This window comes from Pygocentrus nattereri, chromosome 4, assembly GCF_015220715.1.
Source record: "Pygocentrus nattereri isolate fPygNat1 chromosome 4, fPygNat1.pri, whole genome shotgun sequence".
In the NCBI taxonomy this organism is placed as follows: Eukaryota; Metazoa; Chordata; class Actinopteri; order Characiformes; family Serrasalmidae; genus Pygocentrus; species Pygocentrus nattereri.
The window spans coordinates 7,686,820-7,702,135 of record NC_051214.1 but is presented as its reverse complement, the minus strand read 5'-3'; the positions used below and the strand labels follow the sequence as shown (position 1 = coordinate 7,702,135).

The 15,316-nt window shown below is 40.1% G+C and overlaps 2 protein-coding genes and 1 long non-coding RNA gene across 22 annotated transcripts in view; all 3 read right to left on the bottom strand.

The window, feature by feature from the left end:
- Positions 1 to 15,316, bottom strand: part of LOC108415933 (cell wall protein DAN4-like) — a 215,498-nt gene that overhangs the window by 102,164 nt on the left and 98,018 nt on the right. Inside the window, exons 14-16 of one of the 20 annotated variants that reach the window (XR_005130167.1) lie at positions 14,165 to 14,241; positions 13,076 to 13,144; positions 12,787 to 12,799 (exon numbers count right to left, since the gene is read on the bottom strand). The exons of 17 other annotated variants lie outside the window; for them this stretch is intronic. Coding sequence is in view for 2 of the 3 variants with exons in the window: in XM_037537479.1 (XP_037393376.1) it covers positions 14,192 to 14,241 (50 nt within the window). In the remaining variant the exon portion in view is untranslated. 2 more of the 20 variants (XM_037537480.1, XM_037537479.1) reach the window with 2 other exon arrangements.
- Positions 1,878 to 8,047, bottom strand: LOC119263172 (polymeric immunoglobulin receptor-like). Its single transcript, XM_037537505.1, has 5 exons — positions 7,923 to 8,047; positions 7,158 to 7,472; positions 4,993 to 5,307; positions 4,190 to 4,288; positions 1,878 to 4,105 (listed from the first exon to the last, which is right to left on the bottom strand). The coding sequence occupies exons 1-5, from the start codon at positions 7,969 to 7,971 to the stop codon at positions 4,047 to 4,049; spliced, it is 837 nt and encodes a 278-aa protein (XP_037393402.1). The 5' UTR covers positions 7,972 to 8,047; the 3' UTR covers positions 1,878 to 4,046.
- Positions 11,531 to 12,098, bottom strand: LOC108416830. The gene is made up of 2 exons (XR_001857268.2): positions 12,055 to 12,098; positions 11,531 to 11,768 (listed from the first exon to the last, which is right to left on the bottom strand). It is a non-coding gene; the product is annotated as an uncharacterized LOC108416830 (long non-coding RNA).

The following is a 15,316-nucleotide window of genomic DNA, read 5'->3' as shown; positions in this document are numbered from 1 at the left end:
AATTGAGTGGTCTTCCTGCCCAAGAAATGAACCGCCCTGCATAGCTGCCAATGTGATTCAGATGATACCAGGACCTACACGTTTGGCAGTCACTCATGCACAAGACATCAAGTCTTCCTTTGAACTTTTCATGCCACACTCCATCAAGAAAATCATCCTGGATTATACAAATTTAGAAGGAAGCTGGGTGTTTGGTGATAAGTGGAAGTTTGTGGATGAAACCGATTTGGATGCTTACTTTGGGGTTCTTATCCTTGCTGGTGTTTTCAGGTCCAAAGGGGAGGCCACAGAATCCCTGTGGCATGAAGAAGCTGGCAGAGAACTTTTCCGGGCAACAATGTCTCTGAAAACTTACAAAATAATTTCCAGGACCATCCATTTTGGTGACCGTGATGATAGACCAGCTCGACGAGCAGAGAGACAAGCTAGCTGCCATCAGGACAGTGTGGGACAAGTGGGTGGGGCATCTCCCCCTGTTTTACAACCCTGGGCCCAACGTCACAGTTGATGAGCAGGTGATGCCATTTTGGGGTCGCTGCCCTTTCCGGCAGTATATCCCATCTAAACCTACCAAGTATGGTATAAAGATTTGGGCTACCTCACAACGTCACACCCCCCCCCAACACACACACACACACTCTCTCCAGCGGAGGTATGTTCAGTACTGACCAGAGTAAATGCATGTAAAGCTGCCGGCCCAGATGGCATGACAAGCATAGTGCAATTAAACAGATCAGCTTTATGTTCATCAGACCACAAAGCATTTTCTAAGTAGTGTTTTTCAAGAATCAAGGTGGTCTTTGGAAAAATTTAAGCATATACACTCCTGCCTTTTCTATGTTTTTCATATGGTAGATAATGAACAATGAACTTGACCAATTCTAGTGATTCCCTTAAGCCTTTAGTTACTCTAAGGCTCTTTATTACAACAATATTCAGTGCATTCACAATCCTACATATACGTAACCCGAACTATTCGCTGACCACATAACCACATCCTTAAATATTCCCTAGAAATAATGAACACATATTGAAAAACATGGCTTATTATACAGTTAATAGTTTTAAGCCTCATTATTCGGTATATTTACTTACCTCCAGGGTAAAGATGCAGGATGAGAAAACATAAAAAATATAAACGCAGCTGCATTTTTGCTGCGATCAAAACACACTCTCAGTGTCAGTCCCTGCAAAAGTGACAGAGTTCAACTACAGCAAGCACTCTCATAAGATATATATATATTCATGCTCTTACAAAGGAAGTGTATTTGTGTGGGTGTGGGTGTGGGTGGGTGGGTGGGTGGGTGTGTGTGTTTGTGTGTGTGTGTGTGTGTGTGCGTGTGAGTGAGTGAGTGAGTGAAAAGCGAGCGATAGATAAGATGTGAGTAGAGGGGAGAGAGAGAGCAAGACAAACAAATAGAGGCTGATAGACAGACAGTATATGCTGTATTTGCTTTACCAAGTCAGTAGCTGTATGCAGCATGTCTTTTACAGTGTCTACCTCATTATACTCAGCAGTCTTCAGTGACCTCTTTCATAAGTGTTCTGCAAAAAAGGTAGGACACTGTCACTGGGGCAGTACCCTTCTTGTCACTGGGGTGGGACCGAGTTGTGGCCAACTTACTGTGCAGCAGATATCAAATTAGCTGTAAATCTATGGCCAGAGTGGCTTACACTGAGAGTTTTTGAAATGTGGCTTTTAGCTTCAGGTCTACATCATGCATATTCAAACATCCTTATAGGCCTCAAAATAACTTGCCAAATGGACAGTCTTTCCTGTAGGGACGTTGATTACATGTTGACTGGGTGTCTTTTGTGGTAAAAGTCCAAAACTCACTCAAAAATACACAAAAGAAGACCAAACCTGCTGTTTCCTTTTTATTGTGGTGCCTCATTTAACAATTCAAAATCCACAATGACTCAGAATTTGTTTTTGCAACATAAACATCCAGCAGCTCTGAACGCTGCTCCACAGTGAGAGTGTGAGATGCAGGAGAAAGCATGCACATGTATCATTTCAGAACCTGCAGTACATCAATGGACTATACTCTAATGTTAAATTAGCATAGACAAAGTTTGCTCACGTACACACCCTGACTTTCACCCCCACTCACACGGCTGACCTGATGGTGTGAAGATGTGCTGAGGACGTTATTTTAAGCTGTGAGAACATTTCCTGCTTCTTCTGCAGTGATGCATCTTTTAAAGGCACTTTAACTCAGCTAGTGTCCATGTTAAACACCCATATGTTGCTTTGTATAAGCCTTTACTGTTATGGTGCTGACCATATTGGAGATTCTCCTGTCCACTCGGAAATGAACACAGTTTAACCCTTACAATCCCAGGCTTATTACATGCTAATTGTTATTCAGTAACTACAGGGATTGCCATGCAAACTGGCTGAGCTATTCTTAGGTTATAGAAGCGTGTAATGAAGCCTTGGGCCTACTAGCAGGTCCTGGCTTTTTAAGGGTTTACAAAGTACAAAAAATTTGTATAGAAACTGGTGTTTCTCAATGAATTGCACATTCAAACTAATCTGGATATAAAACTTATCTTGATCAGTCTGCACAGTCTCGCCTTTGACGTGCGGACTGAGCCATTAAACTGCCACAATATCAGGTTCAGCTTAGTGTTGTTATTTTTTGTAGATCAGTATTAATGTTGTTTTATTCCACTCAGTCTGTAAAGTATCTGACAGCTTCTTTTGATCGGCCAGTGGTATTTGGTTCATTTCTGGCTGATTCCAGGTTGTGCAGGTGATCTTCTGTCACAGCTGCCAACTGAAAAGCTGCTCAGTGGGAGAAACTAAGTGTTGTATAATTAATTGTATAAGAGCTTCTTATTGCTTGTAATCTATATTGTGTCACAGATCTGATTTCCTGCTAGATTATTTTTCTACCCACATTCTGGGTCATTCATTGGGTCATATTATAGGATTATTTCTAAGTTTCTGTGTAGGTCAGCTGTTGGGTTTATAGCAGTTTCCAGTATAAACCCAGGCACGTATCACCCTCAGACATTCACTATTTAAGTGACAAGTTGCTGCATTAGTCAACAAATATTAAGTACTGGTGCATTATGGGTGCATATTGCGGTAACAGATTGTGCTGTACATACACCTATGTATAAATCTGACCTTATATGTCCAAAAGTTTGTAGACACCTGCACAACATTACATCTAGAATTGAGTTCATAAATATGGAGTTTGTTCCCTCTTTGCTGAAGTAACAGTGCGCTCTTCTGGGAAGGCTTACATGTTGGGACATTGCTGTGAGGATCTGATTGCATTCAGTCAAAAGTGTATTAGTACAGTTGGATCACAGACACCACTTTAACTCATCCCAAAGGTACTGGATGGCACTACATCACTCCCGAGAGTGCAGTTCCAGTGGTCGACAGCACAGAGGAGGATTTATACATCTCTAGCGGATGCTTGGTACATGGTACCATCAGAAGTGAAATCCAGTCATGTGATACACAGAAAAACACTGCAAACTGACCAAAGGCACTTTCCTTAATGGTGTTATATAGTAAATTATAATGGTCCCAGTCAATTTGTATAAAGTTATATTTTCAAACAAATTTCAAACCGAACTAATGACATGAAGTGTGACAACAACTTCACTGAAGTTGCACACCAAAAAAAACAGCTGTCACGCTGTTTCCACTAGGCTGTGAGTCCTCCACAACAACCAAATCATAAACTAGCTAGTGAGACAGTGCATTCTTATGTCCTTGTGCTATTAGAAAAATTTCCACACCTTGTAGAAGCCAACACTGCTGAAGCTGAGAAGTGTTAATGGCCTTTTCATTCCAGTCTTATTCTTTTCATTTTCAGTGTAGGGTGCTTATGTATGATATATATAAATATATAGTCATTTATGAATATAATGACAAAGTGATGGTTAACAGTACAACTTAAACAGATAACAGTTTCAAAACAGAGAGGAAGTAAAATGAGAAAATGTAAACATTTGCACTTGTTATTTTAAGATGTTTTAGCTGCCAGGTTGTGAACTCATGCCAGTGTTGCAGAACTGCCCTACTCCAGACTGACCACTCCATCTCCATCTGCAGTGCTGTAGTGACCCCTGGCAGGATCTGATAGAGATTAATAAAATACCTGATTAATAAACACACATATGAAAGTGTTTGATTGTTACAGCTTGATTGTGTAGTTTGTACCTTTGGTCGTGGTTATCAGGTAGACCACAGCTACAATAATGTGGAGAACGATCACAGTGATCACAGCAAAGGGAATGTAGGGTAGAGACTTTGGACATTCTGCAACAAGAAATGATTAAATAACCACCGTGTGTGTATATTTACATATTCCAATCAAGAAATGTGATCTCCCTGTAGAACAAGGCTCAGGTGTTCAGTTTGGTCAATACCTTCATCATTACATACATCATGCAGGAAATGAGTGAGTTTTACTCAGAGCTGTGTTTATGATTACTCTTTTAAAAAGCTGCTGGGATTGGACTGGTTAGTGAGTTGACCACTGCAGTATGTTTAGGCTGGACCTCTGCAGAGAAGGGGTTTATATTGAGTGTAGAATCAGGACTGAAGGAAACAGCTCAGAGTAAATACACCACACATGTTAAATCTACTTCTTGTAATTTATCAGAACAAAAATTCATACTGAGATTCATATATATATATATATAAATAAATGATCTGACATTTTATACACAGACCTTAAAATGGTACATTATTAATGTTATATTAATAAATCAAATAAAGCAATATTACAGAATCTTGAATATTTTTTCTACATTTTATGCATCATAACTTTTCTTTGTTTTAGTTTTTAAAGCTCTTAAATTTTATTTCCAGGTTTAAATGAAATACCATCTCAGATTTCCAATGTGATCTCAGACTTTTGGTGCAGTGCCGGCTGCAGTGCTTTAAACTCAGAGTTTGTTCTCTATACTGTCATTTTTTATAAGATTTGAAATAAAATATAAACTGAGACACTGTTTTACCTTTTAAAGTGAGTCTGATGATTATGAAAGAATCCCTAACATCACACCAGTAAATGCCTCCGTCCTCTTCAGTCAGGTGTGATATGAGTAGAGAGAGATTTCCTGGAGAGTGACCATTAACCAGCTGAACTCTGTCTCTGTACTGACCACTCCCACTGGATATCTCTTCCCGTCTGTCTGTTTTTGTGTTGTCTTTGTTCCATCTGAATCCCTCAGGTGTGGTCTGTAGGTCAGTGCAGTAGCAGGGCAGCAGTACTGACCCTCCTGTGTGAGCTGTGATATCCAGTACTTGTTCTCTGTTCACCAAATTACAGCCTGCAGAAACACATCAGTCAGATCAGATGAATTATCTACTCTTTTTAAATACTTTTATTTTATATACATGTTTTTTAATGAAAATCAAAAAACAAGTCTTTTGTAGTAGCTATAATTGTACTAAATACATTGTGCCGCTGGGGGGAGGGGCTGAGCTAAGCTGACTGTAAACTGGACGAGGCCTCAGAGACACAAACACTAGCGAAAGCAACCCAGATTGTGTTAGTTACACATATGTGACACTGTTCAATTGCTTGTTAACACAAACAGCTAATCAGCCAATCACATGGCCACAACTCAGTGCATTTAAGCATGTAGAGGTGGTCAGGACAACTTGCTGAAGTGCAGACCGAGCATCAGAACGGGGAAGAAAGGGGATTTAAGGGACTTTGAACGTGGCGTGGTTGTTGGTGCCAGACGGGCTGGTCTGAGTATTTCAGAAACTGCTGATCTACTGGGATTTTCACGCACAACCATCTCTAGGGTTTACAGAGAACGGTCCGAAAAAGAGAAAATATCCAGTGAGCGGTCAGTTGTGTGGACGAAAATGCCTTGTCGATGTGAGAGGTCAGAGGAGAATGGGCAGACTGGTTTGTGATGATAGAAAGGCAACAGGAACTCAAATAACCAACCAGAATCTCTGAGGAATGTTTCCAACACCTTGTTGAAAGTGTGCAAAGAAGAATTAAGGCAGTTCTGAAGGGAAAAGGGGGTCCAACATTTTACTAGCAAGATGTACCTTATAAAGTGGCCGGTGAGTGTATATTTGAAGATTTCCATATTTCAGTCCTTTCTAGAGTGCTTCAGACTGTCACTCCTTTTCTTTCTGTCTATATACATGCATCAGCATCCTTTTTTCTCTACCATACCAACAAGAGACACTGTTTAGACTCCTCCCTGAATAAACAACAGCTGACCATGATCAGGAGAGGAGCACCAAAAAAATGTTTCAGGGAAACACAGCGACTCTGCATCTGCTACACGTAAGATAGTCTGGGATGGTCCAACTGTCATTCACGCAGTTCACGCACATTTACATTGCTTCCACACACAGGGATGGGACTAAATTTTCTCCCACGATCACAATTGTAGCATTTTGGGGTCAACAAGTCTCCAAAACTACAGTTAGATGACCTCATGCCAATAAACTATTTGGCGTGCCAGAAGAAATTCTTTTCTTTTATCTAAACACAGACAAAAGTGCCTTGATACTACGGGGAGCTTGAGTGGAAATGGGCGTTAATGTCAGAATGGACAAAAATAGAGCTTTTGACAACAAACTTGCAGGTAAGGACAAAAAAATATTTTTATGTTTATGATTACTCTTTTAAAAAGCTGCTGGGATTGGACTGGTTAGTGAGTTGACCACTGCAGTATGTTTAGGCTGGACCTCTGCAGAGAAGGGGTTTATAGTGAGTGTAGAATCAGGACTGAAGGAAACAGCTCAGAGTAGATACACCACACATGTTAAATCTACTTCTTGTAATTTATCAGAACAAAAATTCATACTGAGATTCATATATATATATATAAATAAATGATCTGACATTTTATACACAGACCTTAAAATGGTACATTATTAATGTTATATTAATAAATCAAATAAAGCAATATTACAGAATCTTGAATATTTTTTCTACATTTTATGCATCATAACTTTTCTTTGTTTTAGTTTTTAAAGCTCTTAAATTTTATTTCCAGGTTTAAATGAAATACCATCTCAGATTTCCAATGTGATCTCAGACTTTTGGTGCAGTGCCGGCTGCAGTGCTTTAAACTCAGAGCTTGTTCTCTATACTGTCATTTTTAATAAGATTTGAAATAAAATATAAACTGAGACACTGTTTTACCTTTTAAAGTGAGTCTGATGATTATGAAAGAATCCCTAACATCACACCAGTAAATGCCTCCGTCCTCTTCAGTCAGGTGTGATATGAGTAGAGAGAGATTTCCTGGAGAGTGACCATTAAACAGCTGAACTCTGTCTCTGTACTGACCACTCCCACTGGATATCTCTTCCCGTCTGTCTATTTTTGTGTTGTCTTTGTTCCATCTGAATCCCTCAGGTGTGGTCTGTAGGTCAGTGCAGTAGCAGGGCAGCAGTACTGACCCTCCTGTGTGAGCTGTGATATCCAGTACTTGTTCTCTGTTCACCAAATTACAGCCTGCAGAAACACATCAGTCAGATCAGATGAATTATCTACTCTTTTTAAATACTTTTATTTCATATACATGTTTTTTAATGAAAATCAAAAAACAAGTCTTTTGTATCTTCAACTAAATAACAGAAAAGCAGAAGAGTTATCCAGGACTATTGTTGTCATTCTTTATAAAGTCTAAACAGTTCAGAATGAATGGACTTGCAGAAGTGATCAAAAGTGATATAGAAACTCATTACATTGACTAACAAGATTATTTTCTCCTGTAAAGTTACTAGTTTGTAGATGCTTTTTTTGCTGCAACATACAAAAGTTATCTGTATGTATGACATGTTAATGAAATGTTACATATGTACTGTCAATAATGCAACTCAACAAAGTAATTTTTTTATCTGGCACATAACTTTAGATGAGTATGACATCAGTGACTCAGAAACAAGATAAAAAGTCACTCACCTTCAGAGACATGAAGCACAATGAAGAGAAGATAGAATGTCAGCAACATCCTCACTAGTAAAACAACACTGAGTCCACAGCACACTGACCGCTCCACACTCAGCACTACACTAGCCCTGTATACCACACTGAGTTCACAGCACACTGACCGCTCCACACCCAGCACTACACTAGCCCTGTATACCACACTGAGTACACAGCACACTGACCGCTCCACACCCAGCACTACACTAGCCCTGTATACCACACTGAGTACACAGCACACTGACCGCTCCACACCCAGCACTACACTAGCCCTGTATACCACACTGAGAACACAGCACACTGACCGCTCCACACCCAGCACTACACTAGCCCTGTATATCACACTGAGTACACAGCACACTGACCGCTACACACCCAGCACTACACTAGCCCTGTATACCACACTGAGTCCACAGCTCTCTCAGCAGCTCTTCACTGGAGTCTAACCCACTCTAATGTCCGGCAGCTCACAGGAGCTGTGTTTAAATCAGCTAGACCAGAAATCTTCTGACTTTTAGAGAATTTAGCAGCAGCTTCTTCAGAATCACAAACCAGACAGAGTGACGTGGTGGACTCACCTCATGAGTCATGAGGATACTTACTGTTTCCTCTTTTGTGGTGCTGCACAGAGCACATAGGTGGACACAAGAAACAGTCATATAAATAGAAGTCAAACACTTCTGCTTCTGACTCGTTCTTCTCGTCTTCATTTGATGCCTTAGCTTATTTGCTTTCTTTATAGTCTCCAGCCCTGCAGGTGCTCCAGAAGAACAAATCCAATATATTCAACTGGTAGCTCCTCTGCTTTCTTGAAGTCCCTCAAACTTCCTGCACCTCATGTTACATATCGCCCAGTCAGCTTTTGTATTTGCTCTGGTTTTGAGAGTGTGTGTTTTTACTTGGGAACTAAATTCATTTTGAAGCACATTGGGAATAGCATTATATATAAAAACACTTTACATATGGATATGCAGCCATTTCTCTGCAGTCTTTCATTAATTTGTGTTATAATTTATAGTCTTGTGTCTCAAAACTATTTTTAAGGAGTTCTTACATTTTGATGGCTAAAAGCCTGAGATCTAAAACCATGCCTCGTGTACTTTTCTGCATGGTTGGTTGTTCTCTCTGGCCCTTTTTTAGTAATGGGATATGATCTCATGGCTATGAATCATCTGTGTGGTCTACATCTCTAAATTGAAGTAGCTATAATAGTACGAAGTGTGGCTGCTGCAGAGGGGAAGGGCTGAGCTAAGCTGACTTTTAATCCGATGAGGCCTCAGAGACAGAAAGACTAGCATGAGTGAACCCAGAGTGCATTACTTACACATACGTGACACATGAAAGAAACGTCTATTTGACGTTTTCCTTATTTCAGTCCTTTTCAGCTTCTCACTGTCTCTCCTTTTCTTTCTCTCTATATACATGCATCAGCATCCTTCTTTCTCTACCATACCAACAAGAGACACTGTTTAGACTCCTCCCTGAACAAACACCAGCTGACCATGATCAGGAGAGGAGCACCAAAAAAATGCTTCTGGGAAACACAGCGACTCTGCATCTGCTCCACACAAGATACAGTACATGATGTAGCAATGATTTACACCAAACTATAACCCCAATTCCAATTAAGTTGTGTAAAACATAAATAAAAATAGAATACGATGATTTGCAAATGCTTTTCAACCTATATTCAATTGAATACACTACAACGACAAGATATTTATTGTTGAAATGGATAAACTTTATTGTTTTTTGCAAATATTCACTCATTTTGAATTTGATGTCTGCAACACATTCCAAAGAAGTTGGGACAGGGGCATGTTTACCACTGTGTTACATCACCTTTCCTTTTAACAACACTCAATAAGCGTTTGGGAACTGAGGACACTAATTGTTGAAGCTTTGTAGGTGGAATTCTTTCCCATTCTTGCTTGATGTACAACTTCAGTTGTTCAACAGTCCGGGTTCTCCGTTGTCATATTTTGAGCTTCATAATGTGCCACACATTTTCAGTGGGAGACAGGTCTGGACTGCAGGCAGGCAGCTGTACCTGCACTCTTTTACTACGAAGCCACGCCGTTGTAACACGTGCAGAATGTGGCTTGGCATTGTCTTGCTGAAATAAGCAGGGACATCCCTGAAAAAGACGCTGCTTGGATGGCAGCACAAGTTGCTCCAAAACCTGTATGTACCTTTCATCATTAATGGTGCCTTCACAGATGTGCATGTTACCCATGCCATGGGCACTAACACAACCCAACACCATCAGAGATGCTGGCTTCTGAACTTTGTGCTGATAACAATCTGGACAGTTCTTTTCCTCTTTGGCCCTGAGGACACGACGTCCATGATTTCCAAAAACAATGTGAAATGTGGACTCGTCAGACCACAGGACACTTTTCCACTTTGCGTCAGTCCATCTCAGATGAACTCGGGCCCAGAGAAGCCGGCAGTGTCTCTGGGTGTTGTTGATATCTGGCTTTCGCTTTGTATGGCAGAGTTTTAACCTGCACTTGTAGATGGAGCGACGAACTGTGTTCACTGACAGTGGTTTTCTTAAGTGTTCCTGAGCCCATGTGGGAATATCCGTTACAGAATGATGTGGGTTTTTAATGCAGTGCCGCCTGAGGGATCGAAGGTCACGGGCATTCAACGTTGGTTTTCTGCCTTGCCGCATACTCGCAGAGATTTCTCCAGATTCTCTGAATCTTTTGATGATATTATGGACTGTAGATGATGAAACCCCTAAAAAACTCCTGGTTTCGTCTTCACCAGCATCACAGGAGCGATTATGAAGTTCTAGTGGTTGACAGCTGGACTCATCACTCACAGTGTGCTCGAGTTCGGCTTAAAAAAGGCACGTTATTTGGCCACGGCCACTTTGTTTAGTTCATGTCCTCGGATTCTTTAAACTGCTCTCTGATGCTGCGGCCTCGGGCTCCTCTGGTCACGTTCGGCCACTTTGTTCAAAACCTCTTCAAACACGAAGCGGCTATGATGAGTCTCCTCTAATTTTTTTGTACAGAAACATCAGGCTAAATATTTCTGAGTCTCAGCAGCACGAAATGACAAATGTCGAGTTGGACTGATGTAAAAGTTGCATGAATTCTGATCTGGCTGTTTAGACTGAGTCGCATTGCCGCAGATCGGATGTGTATCGGATTTCAGTACCAAGTATGAAAGCATCTCAGATTGAATTGAAAATGTCCGATTCAATGCGTTTTTTACTGTTCACACAGCCACACAAATGACAAATCCATGTCACATATGAGGGAAAAGATCGGCCACTTTTACCTGCTGTGTAAACGTAGCCTAAGATGCAAAAGAATAATAACAACATGGCCTAGTTAGTAGCAAAGGCTAGGCTAGAATATGCGATGCAAAGCAATAGTTATGAGAGTAAACAACAATACAGGGAGAGAAGCTACAGATGATATGATATGAAGACGAGTCTGAATAGATGGTTTTGTTTTACAGCTGTGTGATCAACAAGACAGGCAAATTATTCAGGCATTGGGTAAAATGTTTAATAATTTCTCTTGATTGAGCTTAAAAAATGAGTTAATGAATAAATGACAACTCAATGAATGTTTAGCTGAAGCTTTATTTATGAAAATATTGATGTATTTGTGAATTTAAAAAGGCAAAATTAAGACAAGGAAAAAGCAAGAAGCAAAACACAATGCATTTTTATGGACAGGGTGAGTGGTGTTCCTAGTTCACTCTGATGGTGGCGTATTCTGCCTTTTCTTCAATACCAATAACTGTGGGTGTTGTTGTGGTTGTGTTGCTGTGGACGACAGTAGAGTACGTCACTTCATCCTGTAGAGGAGCACAAATGATAATTAACACAAAACACTGACCCTTTAAAACCACTTCAGAGTTTGACTTAAACTACCAGGAGCAGCTTCTTCCTCAGTAGGAATAAGATACACTGATATGCACTCAGTGCCAGTTTATTAGGTACACTCACTCACACTGTACATTCATTAATTTATGATCATGTGGACAAAAAAGCTTGTAGATCAGGAGTCAAAGGAGAACACTGAGAACTGAAGAGATATGTAGAGATATGAGATATGAGATATGTATGGATGTATGAACTCACCTGTGTTTTCTGCCCTCTCTTTATCCTTCTTTCCTCTCGGCTCTCAGTCTGTCCTCGTCTTCGTCCTACAGAATGAACCCAGACAGAGTGAGACACAGATACTGCATACTGTCTAATGCTGTTTCACATTTTCATGTTGGCTCAGTGGAGTCAATGGACTATGGTATGGACTTCATTACCCAGGAGACATCAGGGAGTCACATGATACTCTCATCATCTTCTTTAGCCTATCAGGGCAGACTTCCTGGTTGAACATCACCAGAGTTCTAATGTGCACACCTGATTTGATTTAATATTTATTTACTCTAGTATTTAGGCTTTAGGCTTTAGCTCAGCTCCATTACAAAGTATTGCTACTGTGTTCCACTGTGCACACCGAGTGTCCTTTCTTGTCTCTTCTTGCCTTTCTTCTCTAGTACTTTTTGGACTCACGGCCACCTCTTTGCCTCCTCATGCATTGTCAGCTGTTTTTGACTTTGGTCTGTTTTTGTTTTTCAATTTTGGATTGTTTTTAAACTATAACTATATTACTGTGCTTAATTTCAATCCACAAGCACCTGATATGTTTTCATAGCCTGACACATATTTCAAAAAAGTATGTAATAGACTGTGTGTGCGTGTGTGTGTGTGTGTGTGTGTGTGTGTGTGTGTGTGTGTGCACCTCTATATCTCCAATAGATGAGTCCCCCAAGTCCCAACAGCAGAAGAAGCACAGAAATGAAAATGGAGAAGTGCATGGAATAATCTGGAATAATAAGATATTAGAAAGTTTGCATATTGGTACAAACGTGTGAAAGAGGAAGAGGAGTAGATATGCCTGAACACAGCAATTTCACATAATGAATCACATTTTTATCTTTACAATGTTTCTTCTGTTCCCCTGTGTGCAGAGCATCTCAACTGAATATTCAGACATGTTCTGATTATTTTGAAGAACTTTCAGAGAACATAAACAATCACCACAAAAACATGGACAACACTGACATTTTACTTTCAGCTGCAGTCAGTGTGTAATACTTACTGATAGGTGCTTGAGTGGTAGGTGTGATTGACATGGTTGAACTGGTGGGGTTAGTTCCTGATTGACCCTCTGTGGAGAAACAAGGTTTAATAGTCAGTGCAGGAACAGAACAGCAGCTACAGCTCACTGTAGATGCACTAATGAGTTAAGACATTAATATGCCTAATATGCTGTTGGTCCTCTGGGTGCCAAGAAAGAGCTTTAACCTGCAGATACATGGACTCCACAAAGCCTATGAAGATGCTGTGTGGTATCTGGCACTGAGATGTTAGCAGCAGATCCTTTAAATCCTTTAGGTTGCAAGGTGGAGCTGCAGTGGATTGGACTTCCAGCACATCCCATATGTGGCCTTGATCACTAGTGGGAACAGCCCCTATATGCTAAAGGGGTCCCAACTTCTACTCTGGAACAGTATAGTACCACAGCAAAAAGCCAATCACTCCTCAATAAGGCACACAGAACACGGTATGAGGCTGATACACTGGACAAGTTTATTTAACAATTAACACAATAAAAAAGGAGCAAAAAAAAAATAGTAAGACTAATAATTCAGGAAGGAATTATTACAATTATTACTCAGGAAGGAACAACAAAAGAAAATTAGCCATTTGTATGCAAGACAGTTAACACCTCTTAAATATAAAAAAATAGCTGAAAAAAGCCCTTTAAAAATGCAGTTTAAACTGTGGGTCAAAAAGGGAGAACAGATCCTGACACTATAGGTAAGGCCCCAACCCACTACCAACCAAAAATACAATATACAAAACAAAACCAACAACACAAATACTCTACCAAAAAAAGGTTAATCAATTAAACAATGAAGTGCACTCACTCCAAATTGTGACCAAAATACAATCAAAATACTTATCAAAACAGCCTTAAGTACAACTGGCTAGGGCACCTATAATCTCACTAATAGGTCTAAAACTAAAGAACAAGCAAATAAGGGGAAACCACTAAAAAACAGTGACCATCATCATCACCAGTAGTACGGCTCAATCTGAAATATAGATAAAATAGACAATCAGCTCATTAACCATACGGACTGGGCCCAAAGTCTGAAACTAAATACGCTCAATAGGCTTGTACCTGTTGAAATGGCAGCACTAGTCGCGCTCAATGCCTGGTGTCTCCTTGTCTCACCACACACAAATACTCTGAATGCTCTGTAAACATGAAGGCAGCATATGTGTCAAGGTTTAACCAAATATTACCACAAAACGTGTTTCTAGATCACCCACTCTAAAAATAAAAACAGTCCTTATTATTTGAGCTAAAACTTGGAAAAAGATCTACTGTCTCTACTATTACTACCTATATGCCACGCACCCATTAGATTACAGAGTATCAACGCTGTTAGCCCCCAACACCTCCTTACAAATGAAAAAATAGTATACCTGCACACCACTTTAAGCATCCTAGGAATGTCGCAACTGAGATTTGGTTGTCAAAATACAAGTCTCCTAAAAACAATACCTTTCAGCCCTGCCGGCTACACATAGATGCTTAATCAAACGCAGATCTGGGGAACTTCAGACAGGGCAACATCTTGAACTCGTCAAATTCATCAAACCATTTTCAAGCAATGTGGTCGGTGTGGCAGGACACATTATCCTGCTGAAGGAGGCCCTGCCATTGGGAAACTCTACTGTTACAAAGGTGGCATGAGTGAAATTGTTGTCCACATGAGTGTCTGGACCCAGGGTCTCCTAGCGGAACACTGGCAATTTCCTCCACCAGCTCATTTCTTTCCAACAGTACAAGTCGTATTGTTTTGGAGATGTCCCAGTCGTCTGACCATAAACATTAGGCCCTTATCAAATTTGTTAAGTATTCATGCCTGCTCATTTCTCCCACATCCAACACATAGACTACATGGAGCAGCTGTTCACTTACCATCTAATATATTCAAGACCTTGACATGCACAGTTGTTACAAGATAACCAACAATATTTGGTTCATCTGTGAAAGTTCATAATGTTTTGGCTAACAAGCTAACAAGACATAGTCATATGCCAATGTTAGAACACCCTTGATCAATTGATATGTATCTGCAGATAGTAGAGTAACATATTGAAAAGAAAGAAAATATTAAATACAAAATCTGTCAGAACTTTTGCTCAGGTCACATTTCATGTTCAATTCCACAACATGTTCATTTCCGCAAAATAAGAAGTGAACGTGCAGAATTTAAAAAACTCCATACAAAAAATAAGAAAGCAGTCAAATGTTCAGTTCAGC

Excerpts from the sequence above, each read along its gene's own strand:
- LOC119263172 (XM_037537505.1), bottom strand. The coding sequence starts at position 7,971 with ATGTTGCTGACATTCTATCTTCTCTTCATTGTGCTTCATGTCTCTGAA. Across the intron at positions 7,473-7,922 it reads TGTGCTTCATGTCTCTGAAG|GCTGTAATTTGGTGAACAGA; the intron begins GTGAGTGACTTT and ends GTGTTTCTGCAG. Across the intron at positions 4,106-4,189 it reads CCTGATAACCACGACCAAAG|ATCCTGCCAGGGGTCACTAC; the intron begins GTACAAACTACA and ends AATCTCTATCAG.